Raw genomic sequence first — 20,080 nt, forward strand, 5'->3', positions numbered from 1 at the left:
AATGAATGAGTTTGCATGAAGGTAAGTCCCACTCCCTCTCTCTATAGATTTTGTCGCCTCATCACAAGATCCATTAAGCTCGCAAGTCGCGACTGTGCTTTCATACTTCAACGTGCCTGTGACTCGACAACATTAACGCCTAGTCACCCATTCCCACAAGTTGATAACTTTTGACTAAATTCAAGTAGTTGAATGCAAGAAACATAAAATAAATCATCCTTCTTTTAATTATAAAGCTAACCATTTCAACTGAAGCATTTATCATAAAAGCAATCTCACCTATAACTCAAAACACTACATTGCGTATTGGTGTTGATGAACGTACAATTATACTTTGATTTACCAAGTGTTTTCAAAGCAAAAAAAGAAAAAGTTGATTTAGGAGTCATTAAAAATCTGATAATTATGGACTACAAATTACATTTGCTTAGCTTGCACTGTGACTATTAAAACAAAAACCTTTTCTTGCGCTCGACCTAGCTCTTGGTAAGAAAACTTTAAAAACCAAATTACATCTTTATATGGAAGTAATCAGGATCAAAATGATGCAATCTTACATAACCGTCCTCTCCACCACTTGCAAAACTGCAATAATTATTAAAATGTAGAAATAATCAGTTACTATAAAAATCAGATTTTTAAATTATAGCTCTTATCAACAAAACCGTATATAAAGTTAGAATAGTTGGAGTAGCAAATAGTGAACCGAATTCTGCAGAGAATATAATTTTTTTTTGTAAGATAACAAAATAATTTTAGCAGAAAACAGGAAACTAAATTCTGTAGGAAAAATTATGATCATCTACAAGTATTATCTATTATACACTAATAACAGACACACAAAAAATTGAGTTAGTTGATTTTAATAAAAAACACATAGATTGTAGATGGTAGATGACAAAGGAGCGTGCACCCAACAACTTATCCATTTACCGAAAATGGAAACAAGTAAAAACAAGGAAAGATACTTTCAACATGATGAGAATTGAACTTCATAATGGGCACATCCAGTACAAAGTTGCCTTACCAAATCAAGAGGACTTTCATCTAACAATTTATGCCACTCAAAATTATCAGAGAAAAGAAGAGTAGGAATGAGTGTAGAAACCTTCTGCCATCAGGATTAAACGCCAATGCATTTATAGGTCCAAAGTGTCCCTTCACACCACCGATTTCTTCTTCAAGAATCTACAGAGAGAGAATGCCAATGTTTATTTGTACGACAGTGAGAACATTATAGAATAACATTGGAAATGCCAATAAAAAAGAAACTGCCTTTTTAGCATAGCACATGAAACGTATCAGGTTCAGATTAGGATATCGGAGTTTATTAGACTAGTGACAAATATGAATGATGGTCTGCAAAAGGCTGTAGTAGGAAGGTATGATCATTTACAAATTCTAATTTTTATTTTGGCAACACAAAGGCCTTCTCTTTGCATAACTGAAAGTAAAAACTATCCTTCTTCCAGACAAAGAATTACACTATTTAGGCATTTTAGGACAAAACAAGGAGTACGAGGCTGCTAAACTTGTACTAAATGATAGAATAATGAATAACCAACTGTACATGTTGCAACTCAAGTTCGAGTTGTTGGCAACAAGCTTTTAGTTTAATTGTAGTTGTGTCACAGAGTTCTAGTTTGAACAAATGACTAAGTGTAGATCTTTATCTTAGATCCAGTTAACTGTCTAGAGTAGTCCACTTGTCCATTACTCTTGTTGTGGTGTCAAATCCTCTTAGTGTGTTGTCAAACTCTTAAGAGTTTGTTGTCAATCTCCTTTGCAATATTTTAGGTATGTAGGTTGTTCATTCAGCTGTATAAATATGTTTTCATTATTCAATACTACCAAGTTGCTAGTTCTTCTTTTCTTGTCTATTTTCTTCTTGAGTATTGCTTCTCTATTTTCAATATGATATCAGATCTAAGTCTGAGATTCATTTTGTAGTGTTTTCAAAATGCTTTGCAGTGCTGAAGGTGCAACATATATGTGTACAAAAGGAGCTTCTGCAAGTAATATCAACTACTGTGCTGATCTAATTGGTGTTACTAGGAGAACTACTCATTGTGACAGTACTCTCGAGTGTAAGAAATTTTTATCTGATAAAATTTCTTGTTAGTTTTATTTTTTTTTTTTTGCGATGGCCAATCTTGTAGATTTTTATCTAACTGAATCAAAATAAGTTAAATGGTACCAATTATGTTAATTGGAAGTTCAAGATGCAGACTCTAATGAAAGGGCATAATGTTTTGGCCATTGTAAATGGCAAAGAGGCCAAGCCTACATCACCTACAACAACACCAACTGCTGTCCAAGATTGGGAGAAAAGAGAATTAAAAGCCAAGATTCTCTTGTGTATTTCAGTAAAAGACTCAGTTATTCCTCACATAAGAGACAATACTACTTCTAATGGTACATGGTTAGCTTTGAAAGGTTTGTATGAGATTACAAACTCAAATAGAAATTTGTTTTTAAAGAGCAAATTACTGTCTATCAAATAGAAGTAAATGAAAGTGTTGGTGAATTTCTATCAAGAGTTAAGGAATTGAGGGATAAGTTAGCTGATGTTGGTGAACAAGTATCTAATAGTGATCTAGTAACAATTACTTTGAATGGAATGGTTAATGATGTTAAAGTGTAGCTTCAGCAGAAGTGAAGAACACTACATATAAGTATATGATTCTGTGATTTAGATACACACACGCATGCACGTGCGCACACACACACACACACATCACTGTTTTGTGATTACTAATCTATACTTAACATTAAGGCTTTTGATTGCTATAAGTCTGTGGTTATTGGTTATGAAACCAATCGTTATCCTAACTAGATCAAGAACCTGTAGGGCCATGACCCTTGTGAACTTTGGCCACGTAGAGTCATGTCCCTACAGGAACGTGACTCCTTACTTGCATACATAATAAGCAATCACCGATGGAGAGAATCATCAATTAAATTGGTAATGATCTCCTTCCTTCAACTATTCAGTCTAATCATAAAACATTATCAAGTCGTACTCAGTCAATATTATAAATCAGACGTTATATATTTATCGGTCCTGAGTTATGATTGAATTCAAAATCGGTGAGCACACATACTATACTGTTTAAATAGCATATCAGTATTCTGCCAGTTATAATCAGAGCAACTGATACATATTTGTATCTCTCTATCAGAGATCCTTCAATCTTTTACATGGTATCAGAACCATTCTAATAGAGAAATCTGGTATCAATATTATTAAATCTCAGAATTATTAATATCATATTTTAAATAATTTACAATTCAAAATGGTGAATCATGTAAGGTTAGATGATAGATTTGAAGGGGCTTCAAACTTTTCATCATGGAAAATTTGAGTTATGATCATACTATGAGAGATGGAATTAGAAGAATATATAGAGTCAAATAAACCAATTCCAAAAAATGATCCAAATAAAACAACATGGAAAAGGCACAACAACAAAGCCATGAAGATTATTATAGATTCTGTAAAGGATCACATGCTTCCCTCAATATCTAGTCTCAAAACTGCTTTTGAGATGTTTTCTGCAATTAAGAATACTTTCGAAATTAACAACATAGTAGATTATTAACATTAGAGCAAGACCTTTATATCAAAATGAACAATGGAGAATCAATTACGTCTTATTTCTTAAGAATTTATGACTTGAAAGATCAACTTGCACTATTGGAAGCCAAATAGATGACAAAGAACTTAGCACTACAGCCTTATAAGGACTACCACTATCTTGGGGAACTTTTATTCGTGGTCTAAGCTCTCGACCGGATCTTCCTAAATTTGAACTTCTAAAAAATGAATGTACTCAAGAAGAGTCAAGATTAGTTTCTAGAGGAATCAACTTAAATCAAGATGGAGACATTCAAGTTCTTCATACTAACTCCAACAATAAAGATAAGGTAGGTAAATTCAAACAAAACATAAAGGAGTTCAACAAATCTTACAAGAAACGGGATCGGTCAAAAGTACAATGTTTCAAATGTGACAAATTTGGTCACACAACTTTTATCCAAATCGAACGAAGATTCAAGCAGCTCTAGCAAAAGTCAAGGAGGAAAAAGATGAAAAAGGAGAAAACCACACATTTTATCTAGCACTCTCAAGTGAATTAAATTCCAACAAGAATACTTGGATTATAGACAGCGGAGCATCACATCATATCACAAGCTTTAAAGCTAAATTTGAAAACTTCGAAGGATACTCCTCTAAAGAAGTAACCATTAGAGACAATTCTACACACCCAATTAAAGATATTGGATCATGTTCAATTCAACTAAATTCAGGTATTACTCCCCAACTTAAAAATGTTTTATTTATAACTGGTGTAAAAGAAATTTGGTCTCCATCTCCAGTCTTGCTGATCAAGGGTACAAAATCACCTTCCAAGAAGACAAAGTTCTATCTTGGCCAAAGAATTCGAACGTCAAAAAAGCTATATCAATTGGATTTAGAGATGAAATTTTATATAAACTTTGTAACCAACAAAATTTAGCTCTAAATCATGAAACATCAAACACAAATTAATAGGAGACTAGGTCACCTTCATTTCCATGCTTTATCTTCGATAGGGAAAATTGTAAAAGAGTTACCTAGTCTCAAACCTGATCATTTAGGCATTTGCAAAGGATGTGCCCTAGGCAAAAACACAAAGAAATCATTTCCTAAAAGTGTACACAAATCAAATTTTGTACTTTAAGTCCCATGTCTGTACCTTTCCTAATGGATGCCTCTATTATGTGATTATTATGAAGAATGGAATGTGATTATTCTTTCAACAAAGAATTTATGTTGAGTAATCTCAACTCTCAAATCTAATCGGATCTTCTTAGCAAGGCTTTGATACCATGTTAATGTTGATTAGACTTATGGCAGATTGGGATATGTATATCTTTTAATTTTCTTGAACAATAATCTTACTAACAATTTGTTTCCTTTGCAGATTATTATCAGAATGAAGGTAATTATTATTTTCAATATTGATATAAATCTGAAACAAGAATGGTGAGTTCTGAGTACAGTAATTACAAAACTGAATATGAATATCATGTCGGGGTAGTCAACTCATACTACTGTGACCAGTGCTCTATGCTTACACATCTTGCGCACATCCTGGTTCTGGCCATGGTTCAGCTTTAGTGCATACCAATAACGCTACCGCCATACCCCATACCCCTACGCCCATAATTTTTAGGGGAAGTGGTATTTGATAGTGATTGAACTCTTAGAAAGGCTTGCACTATTATGATTTCTGTACTTGCCTTCTTCGACTGATTGGCTTGGATATATATAAACTCTTGGAGACATGCCAAAGAATAGACATGTCTCCACATGAGTGGAGTCATGTCCATTCTTTGGCATGTATGTTCATAACCAATACAATTTGTAACTTAAATGATACCAATTCAAATCGGCACTAACACAATGGTAATTAAGGTGGTTGATTATCGACAAAATATATAAACATAATCAGACCCGGATCTGATGTAATATTAATACCATTTTCTCATATCAATTTGACATTAATTCATATAAATGGCAATGCAAATTGATCAAGTATGCATTGATTAAATCAGACTTATATTTGGAAATAATATTAAGATTATCGTGCATGATACATCAATATATCTGATATATAATGTGTATATACATATTACATACATCAATATACACAATGTATATTGATGTATGTGTATGCATATAATCTACAGATCATTGTATTAATATTATCATTCATTATTATTTGAACAAAGCTATTATTTCAACAACATTTATGTGGATGCACATTCAAAATGGATATATCTAAAAGCATTGCAGTTTGAATGAAAGTAAACTTCTTTAAAACAAGATTTTAGCACACAGATTAAAACAATGGACATATTTAGATATTTTATCATGCTTTTTACATAATCAAGAAATATTAAACAGAAATCAATAAATGGTGCAGTTAAACTACTTCTAAGAAATTAACTTAAATCGTTTATGCCCGACCCAAAAGATTAGCAATCAATCAAGAAACTGGTGTCACCCAAAAGTTGAGGAATATAACTCTAAAGATATACAAAATCAAAAGCCTCTAAAACATTTTTTTTTTTCTCACAATAAGTAATTTGTTATCATAAATGAATATTATTAAATATCAGTAAAAATCCATCCTCGAAACTATGAAAAGATAATAATAATTGCTTCCAAATACAGAAAGTATATCATCATACCATATGAAAGAATTTTGCTTCAAATTTTCCTGCACGTCTATCAGTCGTTGTGACATCAGATGCACTTTGACCTCCACCAAGTACAACCTGTCACAATGAATTTTGCAAATTTGAGATGATCAGAATTGTTGCTAACTTGCTATGTATATATGCTAACTTTAAAAGGAAACACAGATTATAATAGCTTCAGAAAGTTTTCAAGTAAGGACACTTACATGATCCAAAATAGGAGAAATGGCAACTGCATTTACAGGGCGCTCAGTCACATATGTCTTTATAAGTGTTAGGGCTCTGATGTCCCATAGCTAGCAGACACCAGGTAAAGAAAGAACGTGAGTCCAGCAATTAATAGAAAATTTACATTTTTATCAATTTTAACATTTAAAAAACAGTACCTTTGCTGATTTATCTAAAGCTCCTGTGAGGAAGAAGGAACCATCGGCAGACTTAGCCAAAGAAGTTATAACCTTTTGATGGCCCTTTTCTGGATCACTTTCCTTGAGCAGCTTTCCTGTCTGCGGCCAGTTCCAGAACAGAATAAAATATAAATTGCAAAAACAATCCTTGAGTATACTAAAAGTCGATATATTTATTATACATTATATGCTGTTTTCTGGATTGGCATTAAATTTCATAGGAAAAGAATTCACAGCAATAGCATGTTATAATACCCAGCCAAAACATGATGTAGCTTATAACACTTAATAGAGTTTTGAAACTGTACAAGTGCAAGAATCTGGAAGGAAACACAAAATTTAAAACCAAGATCTCAAGGAAATCTGAAATGGATGTTCTTCATAAAACTTGAAGTTTGGTTGTTTAAGACCAAAAACTGTTACTGCTAGCAAAAGACTGAAACTCTGGAGTTGCTGAGAAATCCAAATATAACTATTTTCTAAAAATGACATAATTAAAAAGTTAAAAGTATTTACTATAATGTTTAATAAAATGTACAGTTGATATACAGATGAAAACTTTATTAACATAAAATGTAGCCTTACTTGTGAACCGGGCATAAATGATCTACACAGCACATAATGATGTCTGTCTAAAATAATAATGCCATTTATGCCTAACTTGTAATTACCTCCCCTGAATAGTTTTTCAATTAATGTTTGAGCGATCATTTTATGCATAAAGCTTTGCTCTTGCAATCTCAGTTAACTAATAAAAGAACAGATACACAAGTTCACAAACTTGCATAAAGCTAAAGAATAACAAACTTTAAATGACCTAGGAAACTGAAGGGCACTAAGATTTGATATCTGGCTTAAATATTTCAGATGTTCTTAAAGATTTTTTTAAAAAGGCTATTAGTACTAATGATTTTATTAAATAAATTCTTAGTTACCCGTGTTCACTGTTGTGGCCCAAAAAACCTGCCTGAGTTCGAACCAGTTCGAAATACTGGTCCGGTTTGACCCAGGTTTGATCAGGGTTTGATTTTGCTTGGGCTGGTTCGAACTGGCAGTCCAGAAATCGAACTCAAGCGAAGTTTGGCTGCCCAGATCAAATTTGGGACGAATTTGGGCAAATTTACGAGGATGGGCGACTTTCAAGTCACTTTTTTTAACAAATTTTATATTTTTTGAGTTCCGGTTGCCCTAAAAAATGATTTTGGGAGCAAATGGGTGATTGAGCAAAAGAAGTTCATGATGCTATGATTACAACTTACGTGTTTAAAGCTTATGCCTATGGTGGTTTTGTTGTTTAAATGATTAACTTAGTTTACATCATATGATTTTATGATACTCTATGCTTCTAGGCTTCATTCATATATATATATATATAATTTTATATTTTTTACATATTTTTGTACGAACGAACCCAAAACCCTTTCCAAGATTTTGCCATACTGGCAAACTGGTTCCTTGAACCCATATTTCAAACCGAACTCGAACCAATAACTAAGAATAAATTGATTAGAAAGGTAATTAATTTTTATACTGCAAAAAAACTATAAAAACAAACCAACAGATGCACTTCTTTGGAAAAGAGTTTCATTTTCCTATAAAGACTACCAGCAGGCAATATGGAAAATTTACCAAAAAGAAAATGCAACTAAAATTCCGCATATATAGATTAGAAAGAATTTTGCAAACCTTGTTGATGTTTATAGTTATTTTCTAAGTTGCCGGTTCAGATTCTGGTTCGTATGCGGGTTCGACATTCACTCAAAAAAAATTTGGGCTGGTTCGTTTAGGGTTCGTTTGTACAAGTTCTTTTTTTTGTTTAATAATTTTTTTTTTATATATGTAAGAATATATGCGGAAGCAAATAAGTTCATACACCACTATGCTAATATTAGAGCAATATAGCTAAATACACCAGCACATATATTAATGATTAAGTTTGAATGGTATGACAAAATGTCAACCATATCAAATTTTCAGTTCAAAAACAGTAATGTCAAGAAATAAAGCTTCTATACTTGGTTGTGGTTCATTCTAAATTCTAAGATTGACATGTTTTACCATATCACATATTCTTAAATGCATTTAATTCCATTGTTCCTTTTTCTTATTGGGTAAAAACTCTAAAAACAACTATAGCAAAAATCTAAGTCACAAGGTTGGAATTCTAGTTTGTATTCGACATTCTTCAGATGAGATTAACAAGGAGAAAAATTCAAAATTAAATTTGCCTTACATTCATTTAATTATTTTAAATGTAAATCATATATCTCCAAAATTATTAAAAGAAAAATAGTTAGCATTTAAAACATCCACTCAATGTTTAAAAAAATATTAAAACAAAAGATATAATTATTTTATTTTTTAACTTTAAAAAAATATAAAAAAGATTATAAATTATATTTTAAAAGCATAACATACCAAATTTATTTTGAATATTTAAAATATACTAAAATAGTATTTAAATAAGGCAAGGGCCTACAACACAACGGTGACTTGTGAGCCTCTCATGTGGGAGGTCTTGGGTTCGAATTCGCTTAACACATAAAAGTAATTAATTACAACAAATAACAAAAACTAATCTAGGCTTTCGGTCGTTTACCGATCAAAAAAAGAAAAATACTATTACATTTAATTTAATAATAAAATATTAATGTTAAATGAAAATAAGTAATATTAAATCTAAATCAATTTAAGGTATTTTTATAATAAAATTTTATTAAAATAAAATATTGTCAATTTTTACGTTATTTACAAAAAAAAAGTATGTGATTTCATGAAACATATTAAACTTAAAAATCTAACTTAAAAAAAATCTAAAACATATTAAACTCAAGTAAAAATTTATTTTAAAAAACTTAAACTAGATAGAAATTTGTTGTTGCGGACCCTTGAGCTTTGCTCAATCTACAGTGATGTACAGGTCGATGAGGTCAAGTTTCCTCTCCTCTAGCTCGTTGCGAATTGCTACACAACAGATTTCCATTTGAACAAAATCATATTACAAAATAAGTCGAAGAAATGGCGACATCAATGGAGTCACTCGCAGAAGAAATGTGTGCCCAAGTCGCTACTCGTGGATGAATGAGCAGACTTGAAACTAATGAGGGCGTCCACTTTAGTCAGCTTTGGGTCAAACTGAAAAAAATCGCATTGAACAATAAAGTTTGCCCAAGTGCAAACAAAACATTAGTCTCCAAGTCGCCAGGAAAATAAAAAGGTCCATCAAATTCGTTGGTCATTCGACCAGGTTCCCGCCCAATGCTTTGCCAATGAATTCATCAGGAAAAAACCAAATCTGCTTTGAATTTGAACCAACTTCGAATCAAGACCGAATCGACTATCAAATTTAGGGGTCAACAAGCGAATTTGGGGGTCAACTTAGGTTATTTTATAATTTTAAAAATGGTTGTATCAAAATGCCAATATGATGGGTATTTTGTACTATAAATGAATGTGTGTGTATGCACATGCGTGTGCGTGTCTATATATATAGGTACTAAGTTTAAATGCTATTTACATAAATGGTGGCAATGAAAAAAATAATTAGTTTAAACCAGTCAGCTAGCATCTGTTTAATTATTAATGTTCAAAAGATAAACTGGAGCTTTACTCAGGGGTTGGATAAAGCCTTTACCCAATTGGCAAAGCTTTAAAAACTGGTAAAACAGATTAGCCACGTATTGGGGATAAATGAAAACATCAAAATGTTGAAGCCATGAAAGATTTGGCATATGAAATATTGTGACATCAACACTTGCCATTGCCTGCCTATAGCCAGTATTATTCATACAATCATTTTGAGATGGTCTAATTTTGAACTTGAAAATTTGGATTTAATCATTAGAGTTCAAAATATAAAATGAAGCTTTTCTATGGTGTTGAATAATGTTTTACCCAACGGTCACAAAATCAAAAACTGGCTAAACATTAGAAGCATATCAGTGATGAACGGAAACAACAAAATGTGCTTTTTTATTTATCAAATGGACAAAATATGTATTTGTCAATTGACTACTGTCCTAAATTTTAACACAATTATTTGAAGCTCTGACAGATTTGGCATTTGAAATATTGTAAGGTCAACATTTGTCACTGCCTGCCTGTAGCCATTATTATTGATATTACCATTTTGAGATTATGTGCTACTGAACATGAAAATTTGGACTTGATATCATAAATTTGGATTTCCTGTTTGTGTTACCCATTCCTCTACAAAACAAAGAGAAGCATGTAGTCATTCAATGTATGGACTTGTTGAAATGAGTTTTATTCCACTTTAACATGCAGAATCAAACATTCAAAGTTTTGGAGTGAAACAACAAATATTCTATCCTCTTGAATGGGGAAGCCCATATTATCTGGATTTTGTGATCAAATGAGACAACCTCAAAGTTCCTTCTCAATCAGGGACTTTCACTCAGTTTTTGTCATGTGATATGTTGGTTATCACAAAGGGGCTTACATTATTCATTCAATGGCTATCAACTTCTTCAGCTTCTTCTAACAACAAAGTGCTAAGGGATGAAGGATTAAAGAACTAGTCTACTCCTAAAATGCAAGAAATTGTGTATGTCTATATGACTACTGGACTTAATTCAGGCATCAACATCAACCAAGTTTGTGCAATCTCCTAAGGTAGATATAAGATGTTCCAACTATTATCATCCCATTAGCATCCATTGATGCATATCAATAAGAAAGCAATAATTGGAGTAAGGCTCGCCAAAATTTCAGTATACCACACAATGTGAACTTACAATCAGAAAGCAGCTGGTGGCATGGATTAGGCAAGTTTAACAAAGATTGATTCACAATTACTTACATTCAACTAAACTACTTCTACTAAACATGAAATGAAATCCTAGGGGAAGTGAGGAAAATGTAAAAACCATACAATACTCAAAAATGATACATACAATTCACCATGAAGACCAACAATGAATTAAAAACAATTTGGTAGTATCACAGCAATAATTTTAACAAGTCCTTTACAAATGAGGGGAGTGGGTTTATATGGGAGGCCCAATTACAATGAATGGCCAAGATTAATTTGAAATCAATGGCCTAGTTAATCCATTACAAACCCTAATTAGGGCAACCAAAATAGCCAATAGAAATGAAGCACCACAAAATGAGACAATGTACAACTAGCTACCCATTCACATGAAAAGGAATATCAGAAACTAACTGATTAATTGCATTCTCACAATAAGATCTTAACTATGAACTGAAAGGTTTAACTATATTTGGATAAGCTAGAAAAATCGATCAAAATAGATTAAATAATTATATTACACATTGTAAGAAACATAAATGTAATTGCAAATTCTAACTACTGTTCCATATGAAACAGAAAAGTAACTGCAAAAGATATATAGCTGCATCGAAATAAAGATGTTGCTGAAAAAATAATGGAATACTATCAAGGTTCGGATCACACCATGTCAAAGAAGTAGGAACTAATATGTTGTGTGCAAGTCTAGGTATTTGGAGGAGAGGAAAAGCATTGACAAAGGCTTAACTACCTAACCATGGACCTAGTGTAATCCCCATTCATTCTCTACTAAGAATGGCTCAACCCTGCACGAGATAAGGCATGTGTACACCATCTCGTCTTGCCACTTGAGCAACCTGGTGCTAGAGTTGTCAACTACATAGCCGACTAGATTGCAAGTACCTCCCAATAGATTATCCATCTGACTATGAATTGTCCTAACCTCTGGTGATCATAGTAGCATCATTCACCACTAAACCTACCCTGGCCAGGGATTTCCATAAGACACTATGCACCCGATCACCCACCGCTCGACTTGGCAGACATACTAATATCCAGTTCCCACTATGAGCTGACTAGATTCCAATTATATTGTTTTTCATAGTTCTGATTAATCATTCTATTTTCCGCAGATTTATAATTATGTTCATTTCATATGGACTACACCACACAGCTCAGCCATTCTTGGCTATCCTTGATGATCTCTGGTGCGTTTCCAACTTGCATTATATAAAATTCAATTGTATAAAGGGAATTTCTTTGTGCACCTATAACTAAGGAAAAAAAGGAGGAAGAAAGTTTTATGATTTCCAACTATCTGTATATATTTTCAGCCAAAGATAGACTTCCAAAATATCAAGGACACATGCATTTGATATCACTGGATTTGGAAGCATGGACAACATGTTTAATCGATTTCTCTTGGCATAATACTATGCTTCAAAATATATTAAAAAGTAGAGGGTATTATCAGCCCGAGTGCTCTTGGCACACTAGTTAAACAGTCTCATTCCAGTTACTGCGGACTTTTCATGTTACAATCAAAGCCTGACTGAACCCTCTTATGAAAGCAATGAATAATTAACAACTTATCCAATTATCTTGAGAATAGCAATTTCAAGGAAAACAGCCTTATAAAAGAAAGACTTCCGATTGTAGATCGCTTGCTTTGAACGCTAGAAAATGGACTCCAAAGGGATTGAAGTTGGTGTCCCACTTTGGTGTCTACTAGCAAGGAATGATAATATATTTTGAATAATCCCCACAATTGTAGGTTCAACAATAATAATAGTGAATGAGTTGAGTGTCAAAACATGATCATCTATGGGTGCTAGATATAAAAAATGGTGATCGGCCTCTATAGGAAAGAATGAGCAAAGATGAAGTCACGTTGCATGGAAACAGGGTTGCAGAGGCATAAATTTGTATGTTACATTCTTGGTCGATGGACATGTAATTTGGAAGAAATATGAAAGGCCGAAATAACAAAAAGATTTATGAAAGGTTGATGGACTTTTCTTGACTTTAAAAATTAAATTGATATGGGAGTTGAATTTCACCCAAACTATTATAAATAATACTCATATTATTTGTATACTTGTACGTATTATTTATACACATACTGTATATTGAAATATACATGTATATATATAATATAAATATAACATAATAAGTACAAATTTAAGGTATACCTAAGTACTATGGGTATTATTTACATAGTATATCATACCTGACATCAAATGATGCAAAACGTCCCAATTCAAATTTAAAGGTAATAATTTTATTTCATTTATTGCTCATATGAATATATATGTATCCTTTTAAATTAGATGACCCAGTCAGCTCATAGTGGACACTTGGTATTATTTAGTCTGCCCTAGTCCGATTTTCCCTGACCCAAGTGGTTAAACAAATACCTAACAAGCTCGATGGAAGGTTGGTGTATGTGCCCTGTTCCCTCTCTGCCAATTGTTACCCCCTTCGTCACACACATACAAGGAAAAATAACATAGTAAGGTACACTTCTAATACATTCTATTGCAGTTAATATAATTGTAATAAATAACCATCTTAACCAACCATTTCCAATTTACATGAAATCATAACAAATAACCAGCCATTTCCGATTTACATGAAATCATAACAAATAACCAACCATTTCCAAATTACGTGAAATCATAACGAAAAACCAACCACTTTTGATTTAATAGTTGAACCCTTTCTATTTCCACCTTCATTGTTTAGAATTCTTCTTTGTCTTCTTCATCTTGGAACTTTTCGGACAATCCCTTGAATGCGTTAACATCTTCCTTGGCATAGCAAATCTTCCTCAATCCATTTCCTTGTATGGTTTGATCATCACCAGGATAAGTCATTTAATGGGAATCTTGTCCTTGAATTTTTTCTTGCTCTTGACCTCAGACTTATGCTTCTTTCCTTGTTCCTATAGTGACCTTCATGTTAGAATCAACCTCAATTATTCCTTAGTGTACTTGATTGATCATTATGGAGAATCAATGTGAATAGGGACAAGTTGATCTCCTTTTAAGATAGTCCTTTCAAGCATTCAATCTAGTAGATTATTTTTAGTATCCTAGGTTCTTGCTAAGTTTAGCTCATTCTTCTCTAGTCTTAGTTGACGGTCATTTAGGCTATCTTTCTAGTTTTCTTAATTTAGTCTACATTTAGACAACTTTGGTCATGATATTATTAGCGTTTATAAAATCTATTTAAGAGTTAATTGTCAATGCATTATTCATTCCACTTTTTAGCATATCATGATATCAAAGCAAATTTTCTAGGATAATTCTTTCTCGAATTTGTTTTTGCACAACACGTGAGGAAAATAAATTAAAACTGACCCATTGATTTGCAGTCAATTTCAACACAAGAGTAGAATTTTCCTACAAATCATTTATTTTTAGGAAATTATGCAGGTCAAAATCGCAGTGATTTACGGTGACGACAATTTCTTCCAGCCCAGCCCAGGCAATTTTTTGTTTTAGTGCTTTTGGCATTTTCCGTTTCAATTTTGGACCCTCAACATTTTTTGGCAGTCTTCAGTAGGCTTTATTGATCAGCAATGCAAAACCATTGCTAAGTTTTCATTGTCTGTTGTTGGATCATCCACTTTTTTCTCCACCATCCAACTCACATTTTTCCGCGTAGTAAAAAGCAAGTCTGCACCTATTTTTTGGCTGCTAGTTACATTGTGTCACGTTATCCTGTAAGCCAGGATGTTTTTTAATTTTTCTGACAGTTTTAACCCAGTCCACAATTTCTGCATACATGACACGTAATACATGCAGTCATCTAAATAGACTACTACAAACTTACCAATGAAGTCCTTTAACACCTCATTCATCAGCCTCATGAAGGTGCTAGGGGCATCAATCAGTCCAAATGGCATAACAAGCCATTTACATAGCCCTTTTGTAGTCTTGAAGGTTGTCTTCCATTCATCCCGCTCCTTAATTCTTATCTGATGTTAGCCACTTTTAAGGTCTATCTTGGTAAAATACTTGGCCCCTCCTAGATAACCCATTAGATCTTCAATTGTTGGAATAGGGAATTTGTACCTAATAGTGATTCTCTTTATGACCCTAGAATTAGTGCATAGTCTCCAAGTTACCTCCCTTTTTTGGTGCCAAAATTGTTGGAGTTACACATGGGCTAATGTTTTTTCCTAATTAGCCGTTATCAATAAGCTCTTGCATTTGACTTGCAATCTCCATGATGTTGGGGAGTCATCTTATAGGAAACTTTGTTAGGTAGTGAGGCTCCTAGGATAAAATCAATTTGGTGACTTATAGCCATCTTAGGTGGGTAAGGTAGCAGGTTTTCCATCACTTACAATCTCCTTAAATTAATCTAGCAAGGTTGCACGGGTATGTGGGTACGGGAACGAGAACGGGTACGGTTACGCATATTTTTCAAAATAGGGGACGGGGGTACGTGTGTATGCCTAATTTTTTTCTATATAATTAATATTTTGTAGAAAATATAAAAACCAAAATATATGTCATGAGTCATGACATTGAGCATTCAAAACATGAAATTTGAAAATATGAGCCATAAGTCAAATCATAATATATATATATATATATGCTATTGCTGAATGTTTTATGTTTAAAGTATTTTTCATAATAGGGGACAGAGGTACTTGGGTATGTCAAACTCATTGAAAAATTATACTTTTATATTTATAAAAAATCTGAAATTATGAGTCATAACAATGGTTTTTCAAAACAAGAACAGTGATAAAGTTTGCAAATGTAATGTATTCTTTTCAGTTTCAGATTTGCTATATGTTTGAAATAATACTACATGATAAATGCTTAGATGCATAACAAAGAAGGCAGACTTAAACATGAACAAGAAGATCCTAAATCATATGACAGTGACATATTGCAAATGATAAACTTTTGACTTTAACAGTGATAAAGTTTACTGTTAATGAGTATCAAAGTTTCAAACTGATTTGGTATTGAATTAAGTTTGATAAACAACAAACTAATACAAAAATAAAAAAACCGAAAAAAAAATCAGAATCTTAATCAAGGTCCTTAGCTATGATGCTCTCCACCGAGTACCCAGTACGTGGGATACGTGTACCCGGTACTTGGGTACGTGGATGCGAGTACCAAGGGTGTGGGTACGAGTACCCATGCAACCTTGTAATCTAGTAACACTTGTACCTCTTTAGGAATGTCTAACTTCTTCTCTAGCTTTACCTTGTTAGGCTTCAACACATGAGCAAATCCCACTCCGTCTCCTTCCGTCAAAGTGTTTAGGAACTCCTTTTTTCCCACTAGAAGTACATTAGGACCTATAGACTTCATTTCTTCTCCCTCAAATATTGACTGAATTCTAAAAGTGACTCCATCTTTCTTAATGTATATAAAAAAATTCTCCATCATGGATGGCCTTCCTGTTATACTGCCATGGTTTTTCTAATAGGAGATACAGGCATCACATAACACCTTATCCTTATATTTCCCTATGGTGAAGTCTACCCAAGCCTATTCATTAACTGGAACAAGCTGTCCTTTATTAAGCCATGTGACCCTCTAAGGATTGTTATGAGGAATTCTTTGCAAATTAAGTTCACTAACTACTTCGTCAAAAATTATATTGTCAGTAGACCCTGAATCAATGATGACTTATACCTTACTCAAAATATTGTACCTTATTCTAAATAGAGATTTTCTTTGGCTTGGTTCTTCCTTGACAAGTTCTTTGGAACAAAGTCCTCCTTATCATGAAGTTATCTCCCACTTCAGAATCCAAGGTTACCTTTGGTGATTTGCTACTTGCAAAATCTTCTTGTACATAATTGATTCTCTTATCCACTCCTTGTGATGAAGAGGTCTTTTCAAGGCATTTGTAGGCAAGGTGCTCAAGCTAGTTACAATTGTAACATTTCATAGTGAAGAAGTAGGACTCTCTTCCTGGTCCACCAGATCTACCTCTGTAACTGCTGCGAGATCCCCTTCCCTTATTGTAGCCTCCTCTGCTACTAGAATCCCCACTTTGTTGTTTGGATTCTCCTTGGGACCTATGCTCTGAGCTTCTCCCTCCAAAGCTTCCGATATGACTTCTACCGTCCCTTCCCCTATCTCTACCTCTACTGCCTTGATCATGTTTTTTTTTGTTTTTTTCTTCAACCTTGTGCACTCGTTGATAACACTTATGCACAGTATTAGGACTCAACAAACTAATTTCTTCTTGTATGTTCCACCTAAACCCATTGATGTATCTTGCAACTTTGAAGCTTTCTTCCTTTTTCACCTTGGATCTTAGACACAACTCCTGAAATCCCTGTGTATGTGCTTACGTAAAGGTCCTTTTGCCTTAGACTTTGCCTTTTCCTGTGCAATTGGACTTCATAGTCATCTGGTAAGTATGTTTCCCTAATCTTGGTTACCTCACACTTCCAAGTAGCTATAGGGTTCTTACCTTCTTTCTTTCTCTCTTCTTGTACAAATTTCCACCAAGTTAGAGCAACTCCCCTCATCCTAGATTTGGCAACCTTAACTTTTTGGGCTTCATTGATACCCTCACACTAAAAGTGATTCTCCATTCCTTCTATCCAAACCATTACTAGATCTGGTACCATATTTCCACATGTGGTATACCTTCAAGTGCTTTCCCTCCTAAAGCCATAATTGCTTTATGAAAGGGTTCTTCTTGCAAAATAGGGTCCAGTTCAAGGAACTCATCTTCCACTGATACTTCTTTGACTTTTTCTTTTTCCTCTTTTTCAGTGACTTTCACTATCACTCTCTCTGCCTTGTTTTCTATTTCATCAAGTTTGGTTTCTAACTCAGTGAGCTTTTCCTTTAGGAGTCTATTCTCCTCTTCCTAATCTTCCACCTCATTCGCCAACTCAACATTGGTAACCATGATTAATTCACCAACTAATTCTACTGTTGACATACACCAAAGTTCACCAGCCTAAAACTTATGGGATCTAATACCAATTTGATAGGGTTACCCTAGAATTCTATCATGCACATGCCCTAATAGGACTTCAACTAAGTTTCATTTACTCCCCAATTCCTCAATACTAACAAGTTTCTTTTACCAAATTCCTCACCTAGCGTGCTCTCCCAAGTTCAAAGATTGTCATTCTTACCCTTAAGGCCTTCTACTTCACCCATTGATTCAAACCTCCAAACCTTGTAAACTATCTTGCACTTCACCGGTTGACTCAAACCTTCGAACCTTGTAAACTACCTTGCAAGAGTGTGGAGGTCGTCAAATTCAATTAGAAATGTTGGACAAATTTCAAAAAGTAAAGCTTTTGCCTTCTTTTCCTTATCAATCTCTTGGTTTTCTCTAGTAGGCTTAGTAGCCTTCTAGCCTTAATTAGGTCTTTCTTTGTAGTTTTTAGGTCTTAACTCAGATTTTCTCCAAAGGACTTCTCAAACTGATGCCCATTCCTTATACCCTTTTTGGAGCACTAAAATATTTTTGAGGTCTCATTGTCCCATGCGTCCATACAAGGCTAACCCTAGTTTGAGCTTTCTTATTTTACAAGCTTGGATAGGTTCAAAGCTTTCAAACACCAATCAAATGGATTCAACTACAGATGGGATTTTATCCACTACTTGCCTAGACTCCATACCACATCTTGATGGCATTTAATCACATTTTTCAACCCACTCCAGCAAGAATCAACACTTTGTTACTTCTCTGCACCTAGTCAAATTATCACTAAACTCGCCTAGGTCAAGACATTAAAATTCATAGATTGACATTTATAGCTTGAAACCAAAGCCAAAAGAATGTACATGGCCTCCTCTCAAAGACCTCCAGTGGTTGTTACAACCCAACGGTAGATTTTTAAGATAGAGGCATTTTAAGAGAAAACCCTTGCCAAGTCCAGTGAATTGCGCAATTTGATTTTGAATTTATTCGAACAACAAAAGTTATACACAAAAACACCAAATGAAGGAAGATACACTAATCTAACTATGTACAGTAATAGATAGCCATTTTCAATCATTATAACCAAAGATGGTCGTATTGCCAAGTGACTGTGCAAGATAAATCAGAAGTTGTCAATGCTTTTTCATTCAAATTTTCACCAAAATGGCAACCAACCTTGTCACATCAATTGAGAAGAGCATAAATAGAGTGTTTCCACCTATTCCAATTTTTTTTGTGCACCCATAACTAACTGGACAAAAGTTGCACTTTCTTGCCTAAAAGTTGTCAAGCAACTTGACAAAGTTGCAAAATCATTGACAACTTTTTGTAAGTTCTGACATCTTTACGCAATTCATGCATCCATGCAATCAATAGGTGTAGAATGGTGTTTGTTATCATTCCAACAAATCTAACCTCTAAACAAGCTCCCCTAACTATTATATCTTGATTTTGCACATTTTGCCCAATTTTGCACAATTGACAATGTTTTGCCCAAATGAGCAAATATTGCCAAACTTGGCATAAGTCTGAACTAAACTTACCAATCCAAACCAAAACATAAATTGGACTTCTCAGATAACCCTTATTCACCCCATGACCTATTTGAGGTCTTACAAGACAAAACTTTAAGGGCTTCTCACCTAACCCTTGGGTGATCCTACAACAGTACCTCTTAGCTCTTTCAATAGAATGATCACGTGAACCTTCAACATCT

At 33.7% G+C, this 20,080-nt stretch overlaps 1 protein-coding gene across 2 annotated transcripts in view; it reads right to left on the bottom strand.

Moving 5' to 3' along the window:
- Positions 1 to 275: 275 nt before the first annotated feature.
- Positions 276 to 20,080, bottom strand: part of LOC149528131 (eukaryotic translation initiation factor 3 subunit I-like) — a 108,802-nt gene continuing 88,997 nt past the window's right edge. For both annotated transcript variants that reach the window (XM_089808522.1, XM_089808521.1), the window contains exons 5-9: positions 6,636 to 6,755; positions 6,456 to 6,545; positions 6,241 to 6,327; positions 1,109 to 1,188; positions 276 to 585 (exon numbers count right to left, since the gene is read on the bottom strand). In XM_089808522.1, the coding sequence (XP_089664648.1) occupies positions 510 to 585; positions 1,109 to 1,188; positions 6,241 to 6,327; positions 6,456 to 6,545; positions 6,636 to 6,755 (453 nt within the window). In that variant the 3' untranslated portion in view covers positions 276 to 509. The remainder of the gene's footprint in view (positions 586 to 1,108; positions 1,189 to 6,240; positions 6,328 to 6,455; positions 6,546 to 6,635; positions 6,756 to 20,080) is intronic.

Source organism: Cupressus sempervirens, chromosome 11 (genome assembly GCF_028749045.1).
Source record: "Cupressus sempervirens isolate cs-2001-9-10 chromosome 11, ASM2874904v1, whole genome shotgun sequence".
NCBI classification, from domain to species: domain Eukaryota; kingdom Viridiplantae; phylum Streptophyta; class Pinopsida; order Cupressales; family Cupressaceae; genus Cupressus; species Cupressus sempervirens.